Source organism: Zosterops lateralis, assembly GCF_965231275.1.
Source record: "Zosterops lateralis genome assembly, chromosome: 2".
NCBI classification, from domain to species: domain Eukaryota; kingdom Metazoa; phylum Chordata; class Aves; order Passeriformes; family Zosteropidae; genus Zosterops; species Zosterops lateralis.
Window position 1 is genome coordinate 6,465,472 of NC_139763.1, and position 26,638 is coordinate 6,492,109.

The 26,638-nt window shown below is 41.5% G+C and overlaps 2 protein-coding genes and 1 long non-coding RNA gene across 3 annotated transcripts in view; 2 read left to right on the top strand and 1 right to left on the bottom strand.

Moving 5' to 3' along the window:
* Positions 1 to 174: 174 nt before the first annotated feature.
* On the top strand, positions 175 to 7,514 carry GATD3 (glutamine amidotransferase class 1 domain containing 3). Its single transcript, XM_083883691.1, has 7 exons — positions 175 to 419; positions 3,024 to 3,076; positions 3,714 to 3,827; positions 4,150 to 4,269; positions 5,385 to 5,477; positions 5,789 to 5,939; positions 6,502 to 7,514. Exons 1-7 carry the CDS (start codon positions 306 to 308, stop codon positions 6,670 to 6,672), a joined length of 816 nt encoding a protein of 271 aa, XP_083739817.1. The 5' UTR covers positions 175 to 305; the 3' UTR covers positions 6,673 to 7,514.
* Positions 7,515 to 15,065: 7,551 nt separating this feature from the next.
* Positions 15,066 to 26,638, bottom strand: part of LOC310923326 (programmed cell death 1 ligand 1-like) — a 33,802-nt gene continuing 22,229 nt past the window's right edge. Inside the window, exons 4-8 of the mRNA XM_083884598.1 lie at positions 26,438 to 26,514; positions 25,965 to 26,017; positions 21,222 to 21,563; positions 20,035 to 20,070; positions 15,066 to 16,726 (exon numbers count right to left, since the gene is read on the bottom strand). Coding sequence (XP_083740724.1) covers positions 16,623 to 16,726; positions 20,035 to 20,070; positions 21,222 to 21,563; positions 25,965 to 26,017; positions 26,438 to 26,445 — 543 coding nt within the window. The 5' untranslated portion in view covers positions 26,446 to 26,514 and the 3' untranslated portion in view covers positions 15,066 to 16,622. The remainder of the gene's footprint in view (positions 16,727 to 20,034; positions 20,071 to 21,221; positions 21,564 to 25,964; positions 26,018 to 26,437; positions 26,515 to 26,638) is intronic.
* LOC310923334 overlaps positions 17,156 to 26,638 on the top strand; it is a 183,951-nt gene continuing 174,468 nt past the window's right edge. The window contains exon 1 of the long non-coding RNA XR_014592579.1: positions 17,156 to 18,810. This is a non-coding gene — a long non-coding RNA (uncharacterized lncRNA). The remainder of the gene's footprint in view (positions 18,811 to 26,638) is intronic.

Consider the following 26,638-nt stretch of genomic DNA (forward strand, 5'->3'; position numbering starts at 1 on the left):
CCTGCCAACTTCATTATTTTTCCCGTGTATTTTCTTACCGTTATCCTTTTACCAACTCAGTCCCCTTCCCACCGCTGCCATTCCCGATAAATGAGGGAAAAGGGAACGCGGGCTGCAGGTCCCGGCCTTGAAGTGGCCCCTCCCGGCCTCCAGGGGGCGCCGCCAAGGGCGCAGCGGCCTCCGAGCGCGGCCGTCCCGCTTCCCGTGGGCCTCACCTGCTCCTTTTCCCGGCTCCTCTGCTCCCCTTCCCGGCTCCTCCGTTTCCTTTCCCGGCTCCTCCGCCGCCTCTCCCCCCGCCCTCAGCCATGCTGAGCTCCCGAGCCCCGGCGCTGTGCACGGCCCTGCGGCGAGCGGCGCCCGGCGGCCTCGCTGCCCTGCACTCCTCCGCCCGGCGCTGCCGCGGCGCCCGCGTGGCCGTGGTGAGTAATGGAGGAGCGCGAGGGCCCGGGCAGCGCTGAGGAGAAGGGTTTGTTTGGGTTTTTTTACTGTCTGGCTCTTCACAAGCACTCTCGGCCCTGCAGCCGGGGTCGCTCCGGAGGTGGGGCCGGGGCAGGGGAGGGCTCGGCGGGGCGGCGGCCTGGGGAAGGTTCTCCTGGTGGCTGTAACAGCTGGAAACCCTGAGGAGACGCTGAATTTGGGAAGAGAAGGCTGCTTACAGTTCAGAAACTTAAAGGAAGCCAGACCAGCAGTGGGGAACGTGTAAAAATTGGCTTCTGTGTAGTTGTTGTTGGCCTGGAGTTGATTTGGGAAGAAGCAGAGAATGGCAGGATACGGGTCAGGTTGGAGGGACCCAGCAGGTCACCGGGTCCGGCCTCAGCCCAGAGCACACGGCACAGGGTTGTGTCCATATGGCTCTGGATTTGTCCAGCGAAGGACATTCCATGCCCTCCCTGGGCTGTCTGTCCCGCTGCTCGGTCACTGCACAGTGGAGTTCTTCCTCATGCTCAGGTGGAACTTCCTTTGCATTAGTTTATGCCCACTCCTCTTATCCCATTGCTGGGCACCTCCAGCAGAGCCTGGTTCATCCTCTGACACCCCCTGTTTAGATATTTGTAAACATTAGTGAGGTCTCCTCTCAGTCATCTCCTCTGGAAGCTGAACAATTCCCTCAGCCTTTCCTTGTAAGAGATTCCTTAGTCCCTCCCTCATCCTCACTGCCCTCCTCTGAAACCACTCCAGGAGCTCCATGTCTCCTTTGTATTGAGGAGCCCAGGAAGATTTAACTTGAAATAGTTTATAGTGTTAGTGGGTGAGGTGCTGGCAGTGAATATATTTAAACTGGGTTATGCCTTTTGGCAGGAAGGGGGTAAAACATGTTGCAAATACAGAAGAAAGCAAGGAGCTGGAAGAGCTACAGATAGCCAAGGAAAACACAGGCTGTAGATGGTGTCCCAAATGGATACACAGCTTTGGAAATCAGTGGACAGTCTTTGAAGCTCGAACTTTGCAGAGTCTAGACAGCATTAAACATAAAGGAATAAGAAGGCATTACCTGCATGAAGAAATCTGTTTGGGGCAGAATTGGTTTGGGAAAGGGTAGAGTGCTGGTCCAAATGGATAAAAAGTCACCCAACAGGAATGCTGTCATTTTAGCAAGTCAAAGCTTTTTAAGTAGGCCTGGGAAAACAAATGTGATTTTTTGACATTAGTGATGTAAACTTTTTGGCTGTGGTAAAAGACAGATTTTTTTTTTATCAAGCAGGTACTGAAATAACAGAGGAGTTTACCTGTAGAAGAATTTACAATAATAATGTTACAGTATTTTGGTTTCACTGAGTTTCAAAAAAATTTTAAACATGTTGCTCACAGAGCATAACCTTAGCACAGTTGCTTGTCTGTTTATTCAGTCTAAATTAAATAAAAGATAAAACAAAATGTTATGAAGTAAAAGGCAGCCTTTCAATATCAGAACAGGATTAACATGGCCAGAAGAACATTGATGTATCTTGCTCGTTTGGTGAAGTGATGGTGATATTTGGTGAAGTGATGCCCATGATAGAAGACACCTGGGTATTGTGACCTGAAAGTCCCTTGTCTAACATTACTAGCTAAGATCTTTTCAGTTTTGAGTTTCTTTTCAGCTGTGAGTTTCTGTTCATGTGTCTGTGTTAAAAAACTTTCAAGCTTCAAAAAAAAAAAAAACCAAACTGAGGGAAAACCAGGAAGGAAGGGATTAAAGTAAAAATAAAATTAATAGAAAGAGAAAAGGAAATTGACTTCCTAACTGGATTTTTTTCTTTCAGAACAAAAAGCCAAATGAAAAGCCCCAAAAGGGTTCATCAATATACTTTCAGGAACTAGATAAACCTTTGGATTTCTTTGGCTTTGTTTCATTCTTACAGTGGCTTTTTTTTAAAAAAAAGTATTTTTTCCTTTTACTTTGTCAGCTTCTCCACCCACACAAGAGTAGCTGACTGCTTTGTGCTTTTTATTCTCTGGTGTGTATAAACAAATTAAAACTATTATTTCCACATTGTTAAAGAAAAGTGTGGCTAATTCAGCATAATTGTATTATTGCATTAAAAGTGATTTAGCTGTTGCTCTCTGATGCAGATGCTCTGGTAAAATACAGCAGCAGGTAAAATAGTTTATTTTAAATGCCACCTCAAAGTGCATTTCTGTCTCTCTTCTGATTGATGTGCACCTGGATGAGAAAGTTGTTTCACGTGGGTGTGGACACTTCATAAGCAAGATGAATGACACTCAGAACAACCCCCCGTGTGCACAATAAAAGCATACCTAAGGGTAACATGTCAGTTTATTAACTGTGCTATAAATGTATAAGCCAGGAAATAAATAGTGGTGATTTCTGGGCCCTGTGCTGGGTTGCTATAAATAGGAAATGCCAGTTCTGCAGCGTGTCAAGTGGTGACACCAGTGCTAACAGCATGGTGTTCACTGGCATAGTAAGAGATTGCTTTTAAATTGTTGTTTGTTAACTATTTTTTTTAAATGTTACCTTGTGGAAGATCCTGTGGGGAGTTTTGTGTCACCTGCAATCCTCTGTTGTTCTGTCACTGCAGGTCCTGTCTGGCTGTGGTGTCTATGATGGCACAGAAATCCACGAGGCATCAGCGTAAGTTGCTTTTTGGGACTGTGGGCTCCAAAAAAGTCTCTATTACATTGCAGCAGTTTGTTTCATTTAGTTTTGCTGTCTCTGGTCATCACAATTGTCCTGAGGGATGAATGGTGACACTTTCTCACAGTTTTCTCACAGAGTAATTTTGAGCTTATGCTGCATTCATGTAGAACTCAGTGATTGTCCAAGGATGCAGCACCATGTAGGTGATGCCAGGACAATGACTCTGAGAGAGACTCTCTTCAGAAATAGAATTTCAGAGTTTCAGGTTCAATCTAAAGAGAGTTAAACACAGACTGAATTTCAGAACCACTTGAGTTTCTGTTCCTGGGTCTAAATCTAACAGCAGAATTGATAATGCTTAAGTGGAATTAACTCTTACTGTGAATAATAAGAGAAGTGTCACCTAGACCTAGATTAAATGTTAATGGCTATATTAATGGTGAGATTCTTCCATAACACCTGGGGACTTGTAGAAAGGAAGCTTTTGTAGTTCCTGGTTGCCTGCTTTGGTAGGATGTGTGTTTTTCCTCATCTTTCAAAGTCAGTTGGGTGGAATATTTGTAGCAAATTCAGGGATCAGATAAAGCCTGTCCCTTAAAGTTTTCTGCATGTTGTATCTCCATTTTTGTAGTGTACTGGTCCACCTGAGCCGTGGGGGAGCTGAGGTTCAGATGTATGCCCCAGATGTCCCTCAGATGCATGTCATTGACCACAGTAAAGGGCAGCCAGCTGAAGCTGAGTCAAGGTAAATCTGTGATGTGTTAGGCATTCTTCAGATGTAGCAGCCTGTAATGGCTCTTGTAGTACTTGTCTAAATGCCTTTAGTAGCTTTATGCCAGCTGTGGTGGTTTTCTTGGAGAGAAGATACTAAATGAGTTTTCTGGACTTGATTATATACAGTTTGTCAGTGTCTGTGTTTCTCAGCAGTAGCATTTCACAACTGTCAATAGCTAAATTACTAACTACCAATGTTCTGGCTTCCTCCTCTTCCTCTGCAAAACTTTATTTACACTGTTCTGTGTGCAAATGCTTAATTAATCACATGGTTTTATTCCTGGTTCTTCAAGGAATGTTTTGGTGGAATCTGCAAGAATCGCTCGTGGTAAAATTACAAGCCTGGCCAAGCTCACCACAGCAGACCACGATGCTGTGATATTCCCTGGTGGATTTGGAGCTGCTAAAAACTTGTGAGTGCCAACTAAGCATCAGATTCCTCAACTAAATAGTCATAATTAACCATGCATAGTCAGCCTGGCAGAGAGAAGGCTTTGGGCTGATCTAATTGCAGCCTTTCAGTACCTGAAGGAAACATGCAGAAAATGATGGTTCAAGGGGGAATGGCTTCAAACTGAAAGATAATAGGTTTACGTGAGATATTAAGAAGCAGCTGCTTGCTCTAAGGATGGTGAGGTACTGGAACAGGTTGTCCAGAGAAGCTGTGGATATCCCATGCCTGGCAATGTTCAAAGCCAGGTTGGATGGAGCTTGGAGCACCCTGGTCCAGAGGGAGTTGTCCCTGCTTATGGCAGAGGGGTAGGAATGAGATGATCTTCAAGGTCCCTTCCAGCACAAACCATTCTGTCATTCTATATACCAAGATTCACACAATAAAACCCATAAATGGCCTTATTTACTACATATGTAACCTCTAATTAGTAAGGATAACTCCTTTCAAAGTCTTGTCATTTTCTGGTTTTAAATCCTCTGAACAATGTTGATGAGAATTTAAGAGTTTAGATAATGCATAAGAAATCCTTTTGCCTCCCCCTAGTGGTGTTTCTTTTTGGGTCTGAGGGAAATGAAGGTAAAACTTAAAAGGTTTCAGGTGCTTGTAGTGTTATTACTCTGTTTCTTCCTCTCTGCCTACCAAGAAATCCCCTGTTGCTTCATAAATATAAAACGACAGCTGGCTTAAAGAAAAAAAGGAACAAAAAGTGTTAGCCATGTGGAATACTGAGATGCCTTTTTGTTGGCTTTGAGAAACATGAATGTTACTTCCCTTTTCTTCTTACATATTTTTCTTCTTTGGAAAAATTGCTGTTCAACTTCTCAGTAATCCTAGAAAGCTGATTTGATAATTCTCATTTTAAGATGTTCTTATTAAGTAAGGGACTTTCTGGCAGACCAAAGCCTTAGAAAAGAGACATTTTGGCTAAAGCATTGATGGTCATCTACAGAGTGTTTTTAACCAATTTTTTTAGTATCTGTTAAGTTTGGGATGATCCTTTGAAGCCAGTTTCATAGCAGATACCTCTGTTTGTAAGTTTATACTGAGCTTTGTGTAAGTTTTTTGTTGTGACAGATCTACCTTTGCTGTTGATGGGAAGGATTGCAAGGTGAACAGAGAAGTTGAGCGGGTCCTGAAAGACTTCCACAAAGCAGGCAAACCTATTGGGTATGTATGTGAGGTGGATGGCATTTGTTTTGAAAGTGTGAGCATGGAGACAACCTGTGTTTTGTTGAAATGTGCAGCTGTTGTTGTTCTAATTGGAAAAAATATCTTCTGTTTTGTTTTTTAAATGCATTTTTTAAGATTTGTGTGTGTGGGTGTTTGTCAAAGGAGAAGCTGAGGAAATGCTGAGAGGAAGAAGTTGCCTTGTGATATAGCTCAAATTTTCAAGGCTGTTCCATTTGAATCTTGTCATCTGTGAGCAAGTTTGGAATAGTGCTGTTGTATAATTACTCTTACAATTCCTTCTGTTTCAGGCTGTGCTGCATTTCCCCAGTGCTGGCAGCAAAGGTGCTCTCTGGTGCTGAGGTCACTGTGGGCCACGAAGAAGAGGAAGGTGGCAAGTGGCCTTATGCTGGGACTGCAGGAGCCATCAAAGAGCTGGGAGCAAAGCACTGTGTGAAAGATGTGACCATATCCTTTCCTGGTAATTTCCATGATGGGACACAACTTAGAAATGTGTCATTAAAGGAATGAACACATTGTGCTTTTCCACATAGATATATTTTCATGGGAATGTGCAGTGGGTAGCAGACACCAGTGGTGCACTGCAGGGTTAGAAACTCCTCTGTACACACCTGTGTGACTACTGCTGTGTAACTACACACTGGGAGTTAAAGTTCTCAATCACCTCCCTTGGACACCCACTAGTACACTAAGTGCTGAATGAATTAGCACATAAAACTGATCTGAGTTATGGCTCATCAGTCCTCTTTGAGATCTTTATTCTTTTCCTGAAGTCTAATGTTGCAGAGACATTTTACTACCATCAGTGACTTTCGTCAGTTGTGTTTCTGGGTGTTTCTGCAGGTTTCTCATGCAGCTTTTGTATTTCTGGCAAAAATACCTTGTCACAGCTTGGATTTTAGGTTGCAGCTGTCTTTACAGCTGGATGGTATGAGATATTTGGAGGAAGTTTTTATAGAATGGTGGAGCTGTGAGGTTTTGTCAGTGCTGGTTCATTTTGCAGGCAACATCTGCAAGTGCTGTGTTTTCCTTGACTCCTTTTTACGAAGCTCATGTGGATACAAAAAATAAGGTGGTGACCACCCCAGCATTTATGTGTGAAACAGCACTACACCATATCTTTGATGGCATTGGGGCAATGGTAAAGAACGTGCTAAAATTAACTGGCAAATAAAATCAGAAAAGTTTAAATTTAGGGCGTAGTATCAAACATATCATGGACCAATGGAGACATTTGCACCTGCTTGTCCTGTTCACACTCTAGTGAATGCTGATACGAAGCTGATTGATTCCCAGCTGCAGGATTTTCCATGCCTTTTTGAGAGAGGGGCATTGCAGAGGACAAGGAGCCTGGCCTGAGCATTTTCTTGAGCTTTTCCATCTTGAGAGAGCTGACTGGATGTGTTCTGAAACACAGTCTTTCCAATACACCAATGTGAAACCAGTTCTAAGTGGGAAAAAGGCTCAAAGCCCTTTCAGAAGCTGAGGGCAGATGTGTTGTAGGGATTTGGCACATGGCAACAAATCTGGTGGATGAAGAATGGGAGTAGAGAAATGAATGCATGGTTCAAGGTGCCTAAGCTCAGGCCTGTGTCTGGGAACTAACAGCCAAGGTCGTTTGTTGAGGGAAAAACCATCTTCCACATCTTAATTTAACTCAGTATTAATGAAAAGATAGTTTCCATTTCAAAGAATCTCACTTTCACAAAGTCATACTGAACACCAGTCAGCACAGGACACAACTGCCACAACAGTAGCACTTTGAAAAACTCATCCATTGGCCCATTATAGTTTTAAGAGGTCTTGAAATGAAGAAGAAAATAATATCCGCTGATGTGACGCACAACTCCTGAGGAGACCAGCCCTGTTAAAGCAGGTCTGTAACAAGTAGTGAATGGAAAAAACAATCTCAAATTATCCTAAATTCCCCTGCTTTAGGGTAATAAAGCTTTCTCCAAAGAAGTATTATTGAATGTCTGGAATAATGTTGTATAAATAAATTAATTTCTGCCTTTATCTTACCTTTGTCATTTCACTTTTGTTTGGGAGCTGCCTTTGATAACTTACACTGGTTGGTACATTTTTCTGCTTTTCAGTTCACCAATTTTGCACATTTTTTCTGTATAGAATCCAGCAGAATCTTCTCCACCGTTCTCTTGAGCAGGACACATTTCTCAAATTCAAACAAGTGAAGTGCCACCTCTTACCTTGGATTAAAGTTTCTCTTCCATGAATGACTTGCTGAAGTGAATCCATATTTTCAAGGGAGAATTGTGTGCTTTGTAAATGAATCCACAAGCCTTGGATTGAGTTGGTGTATGGCAAATGCCATTTGTGGCTGAATACTTTCCAGGCCTATGAGGTGACATTTTTTTATTGGGGTGAGTGAAGAGAAGCTTGAGTGTGAGTGTTGGGCATGCTCAGCTTGCTCAGAGTTGAGGGAATAAGCATTTTTGCTTCTGGAGCCTCCTAATGATTAATTTTTGTGACTAGAAGAAAAAAAGTTGGATTTAGAAGATTTGAGTTAGTACTTCAGTGCAGGCACTGTTGTTTTGGGGGACTTTCAGAGATTCCCTGTGTAGATCACCAAGTCCAGTGGGGTTACAAAGGAATCATGCACAAATACCAGGTCATTGTGGAAGTAGGCATGGTTCATAAAGTGGATTTTTGGACATTTTCTGAAAGCTTTTTTGCTTATGCATCAAATTCTTCCTGAAATTTTTAGCATCAAGGTGGTAAGAAACAGAATTTAAAACATGGCCACTATATAATTCAGTGCAAAAACACCCCTTCATGGGCTTTGCTTGTATAAAATGGATATTTTTAGGATGAATTTTGTACACAGAAGCTTAGCAGAGGATGAGAGGTCATTGTTCATATAAAATGTAATAACATTTCAAAGTGCATGTGTTTCCCACATCTGCAGGAGGTTTAAAATTTAGTAACAAAATATCACACAACAGAAATGGTACTGAAATCCCCAGGGTGGAAAGAACAGCTGTTGTGCCGGTGTTAACCATCTCCTTCCTTTGCTGCTAGACCTCAACTCTGGTTAAACCTTCCCATGAACTCCCTCACCCCAGCAGGGCTGGAATTTAAGGTTTCTCATCTCTACAGTTCCTAGTAAGTGAAACTGTGGTGGCGCAAAGCTTTCTTAGATGCTGAATTTTCAGATTCAGGTGCCCTGAGAAAAAAGATGATCTTGCGAAGAAATTGCTGTTACCATCAGTGAGCAGCTGTGGGAAGATGGTGGTTGGATCAACCAGATGGTGCCTCTTTACAGTCCTCAACTCTTTTTATCCTTATTTTTTAATTTCTCTGAATTTAGAGAGAATGGGTTCTTTTAAGGGAGAATGCACCAGAATTGCCTTTAATTTTTTTAATTCTCTCTAATTTCCCAGTAATGTGTTGACTAGAAACCTCTGATACACACATTTTTCAAGGATTTGATGGTGTGGGATTTTTTTTTTTTTTAATTGATTGTGTTTGTTAAGTGCTTTTTGTTTTGGTTTTCATTTTTTGTTATCAGAAGAAAGTTGTTTAACTTTGGTGGAGGATGTAGGATTGTCATCCTGGCTTCCAGCCAGTGTAAATTTGGAGGGAAATTCCACGTGCATTTAGAGATTATTATTATAGATTTGTCTGCAAAGCTGGGATTTTCCTTTCCTTCCATAGAGCAGATTGGACCTGGCGAGGGGGTTTGCTACTTTCAGCCAAGTGGTCAGGAGTTTATGATTAATATGTTTTGCTAAATGCTACCAGAAATAAGAAGTGAAAGAGTCTTCTTGAAGCCTCCACCAGGAGTCATGCAATACCTGGCTTATGGATTCCTGACATTTCTTATCTTTGGGAAGCACTTTAAGAGCTTTGTGCTACTGAAACGGTGTTGTAATAATTGTGTTCCTGCTGGACTTGCTTTTCTGGTGCTTGCAGGATTAATTTGGAGGGGTGGGAGGACCTGCTGCCTCTCAGCTGTGATTCTGCCTGTTTCCCTTTGCCTCATTGATGGTTGCACACAAACCCCGTTTTGTGAAAGGTTTCTCTGCGGGTCATGGCAGTGTCCACAGATTTGGCAGCAGTGCTTTTCTCTTCTAAAAGCAGAAACGAGAGTCGGGGTTTGAGAAGCCCGTTTTGGTTTTTAGCCTTTGGTTTGTGGCTACAAGAGACACTTTTTTTGTGGGAATAAAGAGCCAGCAGAGGGCACTTGGTGAACAACGTTCTGTGCAGGGTTCCACTTACCCAGGGACAATATTCCAGCTGTGTGACAGATGGAACGTGGGGCAAGTCTGGTTTTAGGGCAGTTCTTTTGATAATTTGGATCCGTATGGAGAGTAAAACAAATATTTCTTCCTCCCAGCTTCACAATAATCGATAGGACACCAAATTCCATTGCGATGAATGCATTTGTCCTGCTGCGTTGATAAGATTCATTTCTTCAGCACATTTATTTATCCCCCTGAAAATATAGTAGCAAATACACATCAATTAAGCTCTAGCCCCTTCCTGTGATATAGGTATCTTGGAAAAAAATGAAGAAAAGTGTAGTATAAAGTCATAAATATTCACAGTGAGGTTTGGGGTTTTTTGATAGGGATGGGGTTTTTTATTTTCTTTTGTTTTCTTGTTTGGTGTTATGACTAATGTGACTGAAAATAAAGGTTTGTCAGGAAGGAGTTTTATCAGGCCTAGAAATATCCCTGGAAGGAAACACACAGTTTCTTGAACTGTCTGTGACTTTGCAAGGTAGCAGTATTTAATATATGTGAATATGCACTTACTTAGCTTTTTTTTTTTAGAGTGAGAACTTAGCTAATCCTCCACCTGCAAATAATTAAGAATCACCTGCATTCCAGGGCTTGAGTGTTTTGTTTGACCTGGTTTTCTTCCTCATGGCTTCAAATGCCCAAGGGGAAGCTTGCTTGTTGAATGGGTGAGCCCTAGTCCTCAGGAGAGTTAAGGAGCTGATATTTGATTATTTTCTCCAGGGTGATTCCAGTGGTGGTCAACATCTCTGGAGAAAGAGAGAGAGAGGGGGGGAAGACAAGGGGCTAAACTGGGACTATCTCAAAAGTTGAAACAGAAGTTACAGTGAAGATTGAGGCATCAATAGCAACGTGATTTCCTGCTGCAGATTTTAAAATAATCACCTTCCTTGCTTGTTTCCAGTATTTTTTAGTACTCTTTCTGGGTGTCAGGCTATGGAATGACTGTCCTCAGGCTTAGGTGAATTAATGGTGAAAATTCCAGTCTAGTGGGAGCTGTCCCATGGCAGGAGTTTGGAACTGGGTGATCTTTAAGGCCCCTTCTAAGTAAAACATTGTAAGATTTTATGATTCTGCATCAAATGTGTCCACACTAATTTCTTGCTGATGTTCTCTATGGGCCATTTCTCCCATATCACATAAAACTAAAGGGAGCTGACAGGGGAAAGCCTTAATCAGTTAATCCAGCCTTAGAAAAACGTGATCAAACCAACTCCTTGTTTTCTCTTGCCTGTGTTACTGCTAAATATTTTTTTAAAAATTAGTTAACTTTTACAGCCATTCTTTGGCAATAATAATGTCCCAAGACCTCTTAAAAATTTCTTTGATGTAACACATTTTCAGCCATATGCTCCTGCCATATGGAATCTGTAGGTCTGGGCCACCAAGGTACTGCAAGTGAGAGAAGTGGAGATTACTCCTTAAATGTGTGAATTGTTTTTGTGCTCCTTGGTTTTCAAAGCCATCCCTCTCGTTTCCAATGAAACTCTGGAAGACACAAGAGCTGATTGCTCCTCACATTCTGCACAGTGAGGGAACTTTCAGGACAGACACTTCCTGTGTCACCACCCAGCCAAGAAAGGACAACTCGAGGTCTGCGGGTCACTCAAGCCTTCACTTGCAGAAAATTGGAATGCTGGCTGTAGAAAACCACTGGGAATGGCATGAAGTACAGCTCTGGGAAAATACAATAAACAGGGATATTTAAACATCCCAAGTGCTGCTGCAAATCTGAGTCATAAAAAAGGAGAGTTGTAAACAACATTTAGAGGTCACCCAGGCCCTTCTGTAGCTCATACTTGTCAGTGGAGGTGCTCACCCAGCACAGAGCAGCACACAGAACTCACAGCAATAATTAAATTTAAAAACAGATGGATGATACCACAAGGAAGTAAATGCTATTTTCCCAACAGCAGCACAGTATGTGGACTCAAGTATAAAAATCTTATCCCATATGAAGCATTTTAAAAAGCATGAAAACATCAGAGTCTTATTCATATCATAGCTTTACAAACCAGTTTCAAAGGGCTTGATTTACAGGTGATTAATACCAAATTTTTCAGTAACTTTAAACAGCAGCCATAAAACTGAGTTCTCCAAATTTTTGGGTAAAGTTGGTAGAAATTAAATAGTGTATTATCTAGCTCATGTATTTATACTGGGCCTGTTACTAAAAGCTTTTATTGCCATAAGCAACACAGTGGATATGTCTGTGTTCTTGTGCAGTTATTACAAGGGTTTTATTTTCAAAATACACTCTGAGAATGAATACATTAGTCTATTTACATGATTGGACTTCTAATATTTTTCAGTTTATGACCCAGAAATTATGATGCTGATAGAATAAATGCCCAATACTGTGTAAAGCAGTAGCTAGGAAGTTTCTCCTGCTGTTGGCACAAAACAAACCCCAAACAAAGTGAGGAATCTTGACTCAGGTTTTTGTTGTATCAGCTGAAAAAAAATTGCACTGATTCAGCTTTCTCCCCCTAAACCAGGAACTACTCTTTTGCAGCACTGCACAGGGATGGGGCTGAGGAGCTTCCCGAATTCATAAAAATGCTTTGAGGTGCCTGCATCAAAAGGGCTTTGTATGGCTTGTCTCTGGGAAAATGCTACCACTGAGATTTCTGCATTAGTGTCTTCTGGGTTTAAAGCAATTGTGAAGTTTTCCTTCCTTCTGTGCTGTAAAGGGATTCCTGTAAAAGACCCTGGTTTGGGGCTGAAATTGCAAGGTTTCTTCAACCATGCAGGTGATACCAAATGGATTTCCTCGTGTTTTAGTTTTCTTCTACTTTGTAGGAGGGTACTGTGAAAAAAAAAGCAGAAGTCCTCTCTTTGTTCCAGCAATAAAGGTGCATCTGGGCTGGGAGCTGTGCTACCACACTGGATTCCTTAAATACAATTTTAACACTATTTGCATATTTGGTTTTGCAATTTACTTAACCTATTTACATAACAGTTTACATTACAACCCTATTTACATTACATCTTCAGTGACCTATCTGTACCTGGTGGGCAGGGATGCCAACGGAGCAGGGCAGGTGGAAAGCAGCATCCTCCAGTGTCCTGGGGGAATTATTTGGAGGAGGGCTGGAGGCTGCTGCAGGTGGGGTTGTTTCTGTCCTTTAGCTTCTGTCCTTCTGCCAGGGCATGGGAATTCCCAATACCTCTGAGGGTCCAGCCCTTGCAGAGAAGTGGCTAAAATCAATTAGTGAGATGGCATGATCGAGTGTGTCTTGAAAAAGCAAAAAGGTTTTAATAAAGGAAGAAAATAATATGAACACAAAGGCAAAGCTGAACACAGTATAGAGACAGGTCTCATACTTGCTACAACACCTCAAAAACCATCGAGTTTCTTTGTTCTCTCTCTTTGGTACTTAATAGTCCAGGTGGGCTATTTGGCTCTTGGGCCGATGAGATCAGCAACAGGCTCTGAGTTACACTTTCCGAGCCCAATCGATGCCTCTGTGCTGGCACTGACCCAATTACTGTCAGGAGGGTAAAAAAGTTTCTGGGTCTTTTACCTTATAAGAAATACAAGGGGTGAGTCTTAAACTTTTCCCTATATGGAAAATACTTGCTGGAGGTGTGGGGTGCATGGCAACACCAGGGCTCCTCTGGGTCCTTGCAGCTCAGTTCTTGCCACTGTCCTTGCACCACTTGTGCCCGTCTCTCTTTCCTGTTTCTGGCCAGCTCAGCAATTTTTGGCAGGCAAAAAAGATTGGCATCAGGAAGTGTAATCATTTAGAAAATGCCATGAACCTCCTTCTGCCCTTTCATCTTCATTTGTTTGCTCCAGATCCTCATTCTTAAAATTCTTGCTCTTAAGGAAAGAGGAAGTGCTTGGGCTGTGCTCTTATGCCATACCTTGAGTGTATGGTGGGTAGTGATACAGTATACTGATAGTCCTTTCTTCTCAAAGGGTGGGACAGAAAAAGAATTTAGAAAAAAAGAAGAGAAAATGTAATTATAAACTAGGTGTGTTTGTGGGATTTATTTTTTGTATTGGGGTTATTTGTTTGCTTGTGTTTTGCTGTTTCAGCTTCCTTTTGTGACTCTGGTCAAATGTCTTTCCGTACTCAAAAAGTATGGAAATACCTTTTTAATTCCATGTAAAAGTGGACAAAAAATGCTGTTCTTAGTATGTAATTAGTATAGGCAAAATCAGCTTTAACACAGTGCCTGTTGATCTAAGGGATGAGAGGCAGAGCTGTATGAGTGGTGTGAGGAGAGGAAAGGGAAGAATTGGGAGAGAAGGAGAGCTTTTAGATGTCTTATGTACAGTGGAACTGTGGAAGGCCCCTGGGATTAGATATAAACACAAAATCTGGCCGTAGTTTAGAAAAGAAAGGCTAAGAGAAAAGGTTTCAGGAAAGGAAAAGGCTGAAGGGAAAGGAGAAGAGAATGTAAAGGAGGGGAGAATATCATTAAAGGAAGAAGAACAACCAAGTTACACCTGGACCTCCAAAACAAAATCCATCTGCATTGGCTAAAATATGTGACCTTGTATTTTTTGATGTGGCCATCAGTGCTATGATTAAGGAACTTTATAACTCCAGTCTGGATTGTTGCTACATACAGCACTATGTGGGAAGACAGTTAGCACACCAAGAGCAAATTATTTCAGGATGTGCTGTTTCGACATCCCTTTGCCTTGTGGCACCCTTTGCAAAGAGGGAAGTTTGATCCTAAGATGCACTGGCTCCTGGTTTGTTTTCAAGTGTGATGCAAAACATGGACTTCAGCTCATAAATTAGATATGGTCTGAAGTCTTTGCTCTTGACAGACTGTTTTTTTTTGTTTTTTTTTTTCCTAGCAGCCCCCTGGACAGGGGCACTACTGGCAAGGGAATTTGTCTCTAGTCTCTCTCTGACTGCTGATCCATCAGAGCCATGTCTGGACACATGCAAGGGGCCATGTCCTCACCAAAATGTTGAAATTTTTTTAGCTGAACTGCAGCCCCTGGGGGGATTAAAAAGATGTCTAGATGCGGTTCTGAGGGACATGGTTTAATGGTGGACTTGGCAGTGCTGAGTTAAGTGTTGGACTCGATGATCTTTTCCAGCCTCAAGTATTCCGGGATTCTACGCTTCCTGAGAAATGATGGGCTGCTTACGTGGCCATTGGGCTTTTAGAAGTCATAGAGTTCTTGAGATGAGGGCAGGCAGCCCGGACTTTTAGGGCCAACAAAACTGCACAGATGTTACCTTTTAAGCCTTCTGATGGCAGAGGAGCCTCTCTAACTGTAGGAACAACCAGAATGCAAATAAAGAACCCTTATAGACCAAGAGATTGCTCTCGTCAGAGTTGTTGCTTTTATTTCAGGTTTTTATTTGTAACTAAATTGTGTCTTGAAAAATACACAAAATCTGAGACAAACATTTGGAGGGTGGGACACAAAAAGATAGTCACAGTATGTACAATTCTTATAGTCAAATCTCTCTGTGCACTTGGACCCCAGCTGTTGCACCGAGCTGCTCTGTACACAGGGTAACCAAATATCAGCTGAGCATCACTGCAGCACCAGCACAGGCTCTGTGTGTGTGTGATTTTGTTTCTTCCCCACCATGGGGAAAAGGCCTTTAGTTAAGAAATTCAAAGGCAACTGTCTCCTTTAAGTCCTTTTTAAGTTCTGATTTATTCTGTCCCTTCGTTGCAAGAATAATATTGTCTCTCCATTAAAAAAAAAAAAAAAAAGTGCAACTGTTCCAAATCAAAGTGACTCTGTGTGCATCCTCCTCCTCCTGAGTCATTGATTCCCTGTGCCCTAGGGCTCAGGAGGGGTGTGTTCAATCACTGCTGATCACCAGTTCTGTTCTCTGGATGCTTTTTGGTTGTGAAACAGGGTAGTCGCAGTTCTGGCCTGAAAAGAACTTCTGCACTTCCTCGGCATTGTTTGTATGCAGGATCCTTTTGACCCAAGTTTTGCACATCTCTGCCTCCTGAATTGAACATTTCTAGAAATAAACCCATTTAGTTTGCATAGGTGTCAGTTACTATGATTCTGATGAGGTTTTAATTTGGTTTCTTTTGCCCTCCAAAGTTACTGTTTTTAAAGAAGTAACATTGCCACAGTAACGATTCCTCATTGCACAGCTCCAGCTTAAGAATCCAGTTTTGCCACATTTCATGACAAATAAGATAATACTGAATTCAGCCTTCTGAATTTTTTCTGCTTATTTAGCAGTGGATTTTGTAGTAGTACATCACTTCCTTCCTCTATGTGGATATTTTATGAACTTCTACCGTCTTTCTCAGTCAGTTTCACCCTTCTGCTGAAGAAATACTACATTTTTTATGGAAAAAAAAAAAGGGTTCTTACTCATAGCCCATGACACTTAGGAGTGAAAACAGAAGCTGAAGTTCCACAGAATCAAGTTTCACATGGTTTCCATCCATACATTTCACAAAGTGGGAGTGTCTTCCTACTTCCACATTTTCTCTGACACAGGAGGTAGTTACTCCCACTCCTCCTTTCGGTTGTCTTGAAGGGCAGCAGATGAGAGGCAGAAGATCTCACCAGGATCAACCATGATCTGACCCTGGAGTTTTTGTGAGCCTTTTATCCTGTCATTAAAGCAAACCCACGCAGCCCAAATTTAAATGTGTATCCTGGCAGCACCAAAACTGGACTCCAAGAACCAAAATGCAAAAAGCAGATTTGCCAACTCAGAGTTTTGCTGCCCTTGGTTTTGTGGAACACCAGGATGTGGGATGTGAACACCTAATGCTTGGTCTTTTCTCAGCTCTTGGTGCTTCTTTCCCCATGGGGAAGCAGGTGTCACACTGACCCCACAGACCTGCCCAGAAAGGTCCTCTGGTGAGGAGAACTTCCCAAAGACAAAGTTGGCTTCCCCTGTTACAAGTGCCAAAACCCCAGGGGGAGCAGGAGGAAGAAAGAGAGGAGAAGCAAGGCCAGACATGGCACATCCATGGGGCTCCCGGAGGGAATCTGATTCTGCTCTGAAAAATTAAAAAAAAGAGAGAAAGTCAGAATGTAAGTGGTGGCTCGACCAAAAAGCATTTTAAAAGTTTGCATGACACATTTTACATGAATGCATTGATGGAGGACTGTTTTTAAAACAATGGATTTTGGCTCATTTTTAATATTCTCCTTTTGTGTGTCTGTACAGAGTCCAGACAAAACTGTCTCAAGGTACTGGGACAAATAATATTTTCTTTTTCACAGAAAAGGTGCAGAAACTCAGCAACAATGAAAGCAACTTTTCTGGATGACTGAGAATCCTTGTTTAAAATCCTGACAGAAAAGCAACAGCCAGCCAGCTGTTTAGTGGCAGGGGGGTGGGAACTGAGTGATCTTTGAGATGCCTTCCAACCTAAGCCATTCTATGATTTCAGGATGAAAATACATTTTCATTCTTCCTACTCAAGGCCTGAGGTAAATGTTTTGATTAAGAGTCCATAAATAATGGTAATAAATATTAAGAAATCTAGGTCACACAGACTTTAGGTGCTAGCAGCACTGTGTACTATCTTGGTACAAAACCCACAACAGGTCACAGTTCACAAATTACCCTTGGCACAGGTGGTACCTTCAGCCTGTGCTGGATGTAGTGCACAAGTACAAAAAGATTTTCAACTCCTGACTTAAAAAAAAAAGATATTTTTTTCCTGTAAGTGTTCCAAATCCTTCTCTGTGAAGAACAGGCTGTATATTGGTTTTTATATACCTGAGAGCTGTTCCTATTGCTGTGGTATCAGCTGTCAGTATCTCACTGTAGTTAATTTATCTCTAGCCAGGGTGCTTTCCCCGTGTTCCTGGAAGGAGTTTGTGATATTAATGTGTAGAGAGCAAGTAAACATCAGGTAGTCCTCAGTAATGCTTTGAAATAAATATAAGTTTATAACAACAAGCCTCCTGGCCTTTTGTATCTTCTTCCAGGCCCAGACCCTTTCATTTTTCATTCAGAAAAAGTGTTAAACTTGCTTTATTGACCCAGAAGGAGTCTTGCAGGACACTCAGAGTGAAAGTAAAATTTGACTCTTTAAAGTAGTTGGGAAAAAACATCCATGCAGCAAACAAACAGATACGTATCCATAGTGAAACAGATGAAAATTGTTACTGTTTTACGTAAAAATAGTATTTGTTGATTTGGTTGACTGTGAAATGTGAGAACTGTTCCTGTATATAATGCCTTAGTTCCCAGCAGGTCATTTTTTAATTTTCCCAAGTCCCTTCTGAAATAACAGCTAATATAAAACACATTCCCCTTCTCTCCTTCTTAAGAAATTGCTGAAAACAAAACAAAAAATAAAGTGGGAGGGAGCTGTGGCTGATGATTTTCTTTAAAAGAAGTTGATGACAGGAAATATATTTTTCCTTTTCGCAAAAAAATTACTCTTAAAAAGTTAGGCTTTTGTTCTTTCCTCATCCCCAAGTCCCTCAAAATCAGTACAAGAACCATCAGGTGTTAAAGGTGTGTGATTCAGTTTGTACTCCTATGGCAAAGTGAAACACTCCCCTTTGTCCCAATAATTGATTGGGGTTTTTTTCCCTCAATGAAAATGTGTTTTCATTATAAAAAATAGTTTATATTCAGGAGTAGTTGTCAGGAAGGTTGTGGCTGAGTCAAACATATATAGAACTATCTCATTTGAATACAGCCCACTTACATTTGGTTTTGAGAATCTTCCACTGCTTCTGCATTAAGAAGTTTGACCCTCAATAATTTCTGATTTCTTGTGGAAGGTAACAGCTGGAGATATTCTAATTCCTGTTCTATTTGCTTTTTAAAGCAATGTGAAAGCACATAATACCATCTTGAATTTAACTTCGTGTTTTTTAAAGACCTTTAGACTAGCTAGACTACCTATCTTACGTCTAAAAATAGATATTTCCTGTATTTTTCAAGTAGTTTTTTGCTCACCAGGCACAAGAACTGTTGCTTTTTTTGTTGTTGTTGTGGTTTTTTTTTTGTTTTTTTTTTTTTTTTTTTTTTTTTTTTTTTTTTTTTTTTTTTTTTTTTTTTTTTTTTGTTTTTTGTTTTTGTTTTTTTTTTTTTTTTTTTTTTTGTTTTTTTCCTTCTGTATGATCATGAGATAAAGCACTGGAACATTTCTCTTTCTTAGTTTCTATTTGAGTTTACTGCAGCCAAGTCTGTCTGTAACATCATAGTGTGGCAGAACTTATCTTGTTAAATGTAATATAATAAATAAATAAATGTAATATAATGCAATGTAAAGGATCATATCTTCCAACCCCACTGAATAAAATAAAAATTGCAGCTTTTGATTTTATATGACAAAGTGTTATAGGTTTAATGCCAATTTAAAGTTTTATAGCACAAATAAGAATCATTTGGCTGGCAAGGAGGATTTTTAGGGAAGAACTTACTGACAATGGTATCTAGAAGTTGGATATCTCTTCTGCATTGAATTCATTCCAGAAGTGTTTACAAATGACCTTAGTGTAGTTACTTCTTTATAATGAATAAACCTAGAAATAGCATCTGCCCTATGTTGTAATGTTGCCTTTGGATGAGATCTACCTTAATTTCCCAGAAGAGCTTATGTGGAGCCATTAATTAATTTTTAAAAAAATATTTATTAGCAAAAGGACCGCCCCCCACATCTCTTGATTTGGTGGTTTAACTTTAGAACTACCTGAGAGGAAGTTGTAGTTAGGTGGGGGTTGGTCTCTTCTGCCATATCTCAAATGAAAGGATGAGAAAAAATGGCTTTAAATTATGTCAGGGGACATTCAGAGCAGCTATTAGGAAAAAAAAACAAATCACTGAAGGAGTGGTTATAGGCATTGGAATAAGTTTCCCGAGGGGGTGGTGGAATCACTGTCTCTGGATGTGGCACCTGGGGACATGGTTTAGGCTGGATGATGGTGGTGCTGTGCTGAAGGTGGGGCTGGATGACCTTGCAGGTGTCTCACAGCCTTCACGAGCCTGTGGTTTATTCATTCCAAGGTAATTTACAAAGGCCTTAACTCCCAGAATCGAGTGGCTTCTGTGTTAATTGTTTTTTGGTGATTTTTATGATGCCCACACTGGTGAGTGTCTGTATGGACTCGAGGCTCCTACACTTCAGCAATTCTTCTCTCTGCAGTAGGTCTGTCTCAGGGGTGGAGATATTTTTCCCTGTCTGGGAGAGCTGTATTTTGCCAGGCTTAGTGAGAGAGAACAAGCACCCTGAGTTTATTGGACTTTCTCTATTCAGCACATTTTGCCCATCTTGCAAATACAAAATAAAGCTCAGGATAATCACTCAGACAATTAGTAAGTTAAGGAGTGTTGCCTTACCAGAAGGGGAAGGTGGATCCTCAATCCTAGGTGGAACTGGGAAAAAACCCCACAATAATCAAAGTTAATTGTTTGAGCCTAGAACTTTTTTCTATTTTTCTGATAATTGACCTAAGGGTTAATGTTAATTTTTTTCTACATTTGTCAAACAAACTGAAAGTTTAAGTATGATCACAGAATAACATCAAAGACACCTTATTGCTCCCAAAATTTAGATGATGGAAACATTTTGATTCTGCATTTTCAAAACATCTTTTTTTTTTTTTTTTTTCTCTTTGAAACTTTTGAACAAATGTTATTTCACTTTACATTTTGAAAGCATTTTTTCTATCAAGAATTATATGCATTAAGAGAAAGATAATAACATGTTTAGGTTATTTGAAAACATTTTTTTTTCTATTTTAAGCAGAAGTAAATCTACGTGGTTGAGCATTATGAAAAATTCCAGCTGATTTATTCAAGCAAGGCACCTTAGAAATGTATGATTTGCTTTGATGTGTATCACTTATTTTTTTGATTTTCTTTTTCAGTTGGTCAGCTGGCCAAGCTCAATGCCTCATCCTTCTAATGGCTATGCCTGTAGGTAGTTCAGTCATTTTATCTCAGATATTGGGCATTATTCAAACATGTGTTATGGTCTCACTTATTTTCCTAAGGAGGAAAAATAATAATTCTTGGTGCATCTGTCCAGCCATGCCAGCAGATCCACATCTTCCAGCTGCAAGGGAAAAGGAGAGTAGCAACTGGCTGTCATTCCTCTGGAAGGGTCTGGGACCTGGACTTTTCATCCAATTGCCAGAGATTAAACTTCTGCTTCACAGACTCACATGGAAACAATGAAATTAGCTTTCCTGTTCCTTTGGGGAAAAGTGGATCAAGGACAGTACAAACCCATAAATAACCAAATGCTTAAATTTGGGGACTAAATATGATTATTTCTTAATGTTTCCTCAATAGGAGGATGAAGAGGCAGGTGCCTTGCCTTCAGGAGTCCTGAAGTGCTGAAGCTTAAAAAAGAGAATTTATCTTTTCTCTCTCACATGTTCTTCCAACAAAAGCAAGGAACAGAATAAAACTGAATGAAAAATTGCTTTAAAAATTGAAGTAATCCCTCTGAATGGCTGCATATGGCTAATCAACAAAAAATGGTGCCCTCAACTTGCTCTTCTGTAGTAAAAGAATCTTACCTGATACATTGAGCTTAATTGTGGACGTGTTTATTTGATGGTTCTCAGTCTGCCTGTAGATGCAGGAATATTCAGCATCATCCTGTAACTGGACATTGGAGATCTTTAGGGAAAGGTTGCCATCCTTCATCTGGTCCAGAAAAAGACTCGTCCTGCCACGGAATTTTTCATCCTGCTTCTTCAGTGAATCCTGCCCATCCTTAAAGAAGTGCACCACCTTCTTGTTGCCAATCTGCCAGTAGATCATTGACTTGGAAAGGGTCAGCTCTCCAAGAGGGGCGATGGTGCAAGGCAAAACCACAGTTTCTCCAACAAATGCATGGCATGTGGTGCCCAGCTGGCCTGGAATAAAACACAGACAGTTCCATCAGTGTGCAACAGAGATTAGGGCATCATGTTTCCTGTAATTTGGCTTCACCATATTATTATTGCCACTCTCCCTCCCAAGCCCTCCTGTTTCCAGCCAGGAGGGCCATGTGTGCTCAGAGCCCACCCAGCTGTGCAGCAGGACAGATGTTGATATGTGCAAGTTGCCTCCACTTTGTAAGTGTGGTTTTTGCTTGGGCTTGTTTCTACTTGTTCTCTTGGCTGGTGATTTTTCTTCCAGCTTTTGGGGATCTCAGTCTTTGGGATTAGGTGTCTCATTTGACTTTAATTAATAGGTGAGTTCACAAGAGGAAAAGGGGATGCAGGGAAGTGGGGGTGGGCAGACATGATTAAACAAGTTCTGGTTTTGTAGGAAGTCTGTCTGAAAAAAAAGGAGAAGTGTGAAAACAGTGCTAGACCAGGAGAAAATCCTGGATGAGTTTGGTCTCCTGCAGCCCTGGTTCATGCCTGACATGTTTTGGTTTCTGAAATTCCTTTCCCAGAGAACTTTCTGTAAACAAGAGATGTGTTTTGGTAACGGCAAGAACATTTACATGTTTCCACTAGGAGGGACTTCTTTTTGATGTCCCTCTGGTCTGACCAATGTGATTGAAGAGGTTTGTCTTCTTGTTACCAATCAAATTGGTCTGTGTAAAATACTATAAAAAGGGAGACATTTTCTGAGAATAAAGGAGTCACCTTTTCAGCCTTCTAAAGTGGGAGTCTTTGTGTTGTTGTGGTGTACAAGAGTGACATCTGGAACCAAAACATGTCAGGCATGAACCAGGGCTTCAGTCTCCCTTTATTTGGCCAGCAGATCATGATTCTCAACTGGTAAACAATGTGCTGGGGGCTCCCACCCCCCTTCCACTGCAAAATCTTGCAGATTATCTGACAGAAAAGGTTTTTTTTTTTTTCTGCAGGTCTGGCTTGGTGCACTCACACTGATCCCTGTCTGGAGGTCTCTCAGACTCTGGTGTTAATCTCCAGCAGCCAGAGAGAAGATTCTAAAGTGTCATTCCCACTTTAGAGAAATGGTTTTTCCAAGACCTTAGGGAGACTTGGTGGGTGTCCTTGACATCAGACAGGGGTGTTACCAACCATCCCAACATTCCCAACCAACTGTAGCACCTTCAAGAGCCAGGATGAAGATATCCTGCAGATGGCACACGCAGGGTGGGCAGCCAGCTGCACCCTATTCACCCACACTGTTCATTTAATAACGTTGATGCCAATTATTTCTATACATCCTTCCAAGTTAGCTGAAAGCACACTAAAACTTGCAAAAATGGGTGAGTCAGCCACTATCATGTAGGACAATTCCTATCAGACCGTAATGCTATGTTTTCTAGGGGAAAACTGGGTTATGAAAGAAGGTTTTTATGTATTTATAAAGCATGAACAACTAGGTATTTCCAGCACAGAATGTGGTCTTAAATTAGCACTCGGACCAAACCTGTTGCATAAAATAATATTATAAATTAAAATGCAGATTAATTAATTTGGAAGAAAAAGTTATTCCCAGCACAGAGCAGAATAAATGTGGGGTGAGTCTATGACTGCACCAAAAAGAAAAGCTAAAATTCACTGTGAAACAACTCAATCTGCTTCCATGGCCAAAGTTCTGTGAAACATAAGAGGCAAGTAATCGGACTCAATATTGAAATAAATATTCTTGGTTGCAGTGGGGTCATTCCTGTGTTCCTGGCTTGCACCAGCTCTCCACATATGTCAGGCTAGAGACCAAAGAGAGTCCCAGTTTCCTCTCTAAGTCAGGGACATCAGCCATGGCTCAGCTTGTCCCATGCTTAGGCCTGTTTCCATATCAATCAGCTGCCTTTGATGTCACACTGTGTTTATCCAGACGTGAAAGCAGAAGGAAATGCACGATCCAGACAGCTGAATCTCAGAGCCAAGTAAATGTCTTCGGTTGTAACTCTTATCACCACACATCTGCTTTTCTTTGGTTTTCAGCTGAAAATCCCAGTCCAATTTGCCCAAAAATGTCAACTTGTAGCTGAAAAAAACACATATCTCAAGAGTTTTTTCTGGTTAGTGGTGAATTGAGAACGCCCTTGCTGTGTGGAGAGCTGAGCCATTTGGTCATTATGCTTTGGCCATGACAAAAAATTCTTCACAGCGTGATTATACTTGGGAACAGGCTGTCCAGGGAGGTGGAATCACCACTCCTGGAGGTGTTTAAGGGAAATCTGGATGTGGCACTCAGTGCCATGATCTGGTTGACAAGGTGGTGTTTGGTCACAGGTTGGACTTGATGACCTCAGATGATTTTTCCAACCTAATTGATTCTGTCGTTCTATAATTTTCAGAATGCATCAGTTGCTGACCATGTTTTGCTTCTCAAAGTGCACTTGAATTATAACAAAGCTCAGCCTCCACTGTACTGTGCCCTTACTGCCTCAGCATGTCTCACCCTACAATCCCCAGCCACAGGCAGGGCCATCAGCTGTCCCCAGCCACACCTCAAGGGACCACAAGAGGATGAAGGAGGGGAGGGAGCAGCCTGAGCCCTTTTCCTGAGCTGTTTGGGCCTGGAGAAAAGCTGTGCTCAGCAGTGTCCCTGAGGCAAGGCCACATGTGGGAGCAGATTGTGGTTCTGGCTGACCCTGGTCAGGAAACCACAGAGGGAGATGAGTGTGCCTGAGGCTGCTGCTGGGGGGTGGAAGGCAGGGGAAGAAAGAAGCCTCCAGAAGATGAGGGGGTGAGACTTTTTTGTTGGGAAAAGCCCTGTCTGCAGGGTGCTATTAGGAGAGAAGTGCTTGCAATGCATGGTGCTGCACTTGGATGAAGAGCAGACCATAAGCAGAACTTGTAGCTCTATTCAGAAAAATGGACAAGAAGGATTTTCTTAATGAGCAAACGAGGGAGAAAGAGTGTGGGTCCTGTCTCCTGACTGTGCACACCTGTACATTTGATACTGGTTTTGGAAGTGATTTGCTCTTGATTCTTTTTCTGAAGATGGAGTACACCCATCAGTATTTAGCATATCTGAAGTGAGCCATACCCATTCCCTCTCTTCCATGACACTGTGTACAAACCTTGTAACACTTGTGAGGACTCTAAAAACACCCACAGGGTTCAGCCCACCCTGCCCTTGCTGCTTCCAGCTGGTAAAACCAGGGCAGAAGGAGGCAAAAAAAAGGAGGCATTGCTGAAGCTGGCTGGGATAAGAGCAGGTGGCTGAAATGGCTGAAATCTGCTTTAATGAGTTATTTAATCAGCCCATGGCTGCACAAGGGCTTTTGTAGATGGGGAGAACAGCCTTCTGGGGGTAACTGAAGTATGTGTCCTTATAGAAGCCAGTCTTGAGAAGAAGAGTGAAGTCATGGTGAAGGCTGGTGGTGCTGGTAAGCTTCCCACTGATGCTGCTGCTGCAGCAGGAGATGTGGAAGCAGGGAGGTCCCTGGCCAGAAAACTGAAGCAGCCTTATGGTGGCAGCTGCTACTGAGATATATAAATCAGTGCTCCTCTTACCTACCCAGTAAACTTTGCACATGGAAGGGACAGTTCTCCATCTTGGAGAAGTTGAATGTTGCTACACAACTTTCACTTGCAGTTGTAAGACTTGAATGGAAAGTGGGATTAGGGGGTTTTTTGTGGATTTTTTAAATTTTTTTTTGTGGATGTGTTTTAAATGTTGCTGAAATGTTTAAACCTGTTAAGATGAAGTCGAATGTGACAATTTAACCAAACTGTAAGATTCCTATAATGAGAAAACACTCCTGCTTCAGCAAGCAGAGTGTGGTGCAGGGAAGCCCATGAAGATTGGGCTTTTTTGTTCCCCTCTTGTTTTCCAGGTGAAGTGTAGCATCCTTAACCACCACGGTGCCTGGAAAATATGAGGCACTTGTGGGCAAACAGAGGAGCCCTGACCACACACAGAGGTCTTACCGCAGCTGACTTTAAATGTCAATAAGGAAACTGCACCTTTGTGTAAAGTTCTCTCAACAACGTGTACTAGTTTGTCCTTTTCATAGGGAAGATGGTATCTAATTCATATAATGTCAGAAAGTCAACTCTGCTAGAACTGAGCAGATACAAGATGGTTGGAGGTTGTAAAAGGTGAGATTCCAAGTCATCTTTAATATAATGAAAATGGTGGGGTACTTTTAAGGATGTGTCAGGATATACTTTATAGGTAAAGGTTTATGAGTCTGAAACACATTAAATTTGAAAACCACTTCCTTTGGATACAGAGGTTTATCTGAGGGTTGCAACCTGTACTTGCAAACCTTGGACTGTGATGAAATATATGCATTCATTTGTTCTGTTTTGCTCCAAGATTCTGCTTGCAGCTTGTGTGTTCCCATGTAAATACCTCTGCAAATTCCTAGGTGTGCACTGTGGTATATTTACCTCTGGGCAGAAAGGCAAGCAGTGAGCAGGCAACCATCCAGAGAAGAGTCTCCCTAATGAGGAGGAGAGAGAGGAGAGAAAGGTCAAATGCTTTGTTAGAATGCTAGAGCAGAGATCAAAAACCTTTTCTCTGGTGTAATTTATGCCATTTTCCCCAGCTCCCTCATCTTTGAAGGCAATTTGGATATGAAGCTGGATGGGTTAGAAACCCTGGCTTGTTTTGCCATCTAGTCTTGGTGTGGGTTTTATCTCCTGCCTGTAGAACTGAGGTTTCTCAGTGTTCATGATGGGACAAGGCTTCATTTGCCAACACCCAACCTGTACTTCCCTCTTGCCTTCTCATATGGGCAATGTTAATTGCTTCTATATAGTCATAGTTTGATCTTGAGATTATTTTCTGTTAGTAATTAAATGAAATGCTTTCTGCTCCCAAACTTCAGCTCCTTCACAGCCCAAGTAAAAGCATAGCTTACCATTTCATTTTTGTGCCTCCCAGCCCTCAGGAATTCTGTCCCTCTCAGGAGCTTCACTTCAGCTACTGCTTGTGCCTCTGCAAAAGAGTGAAAGGCTCTTAATTTTTGTGGTTAGAAGCGTTCCTTATAAGAGAGAATAGGTTATTTACTGCTGCTTCAATTGCTGTTTTCTTTCAATTTGTGTATGTAAAACACGATGTG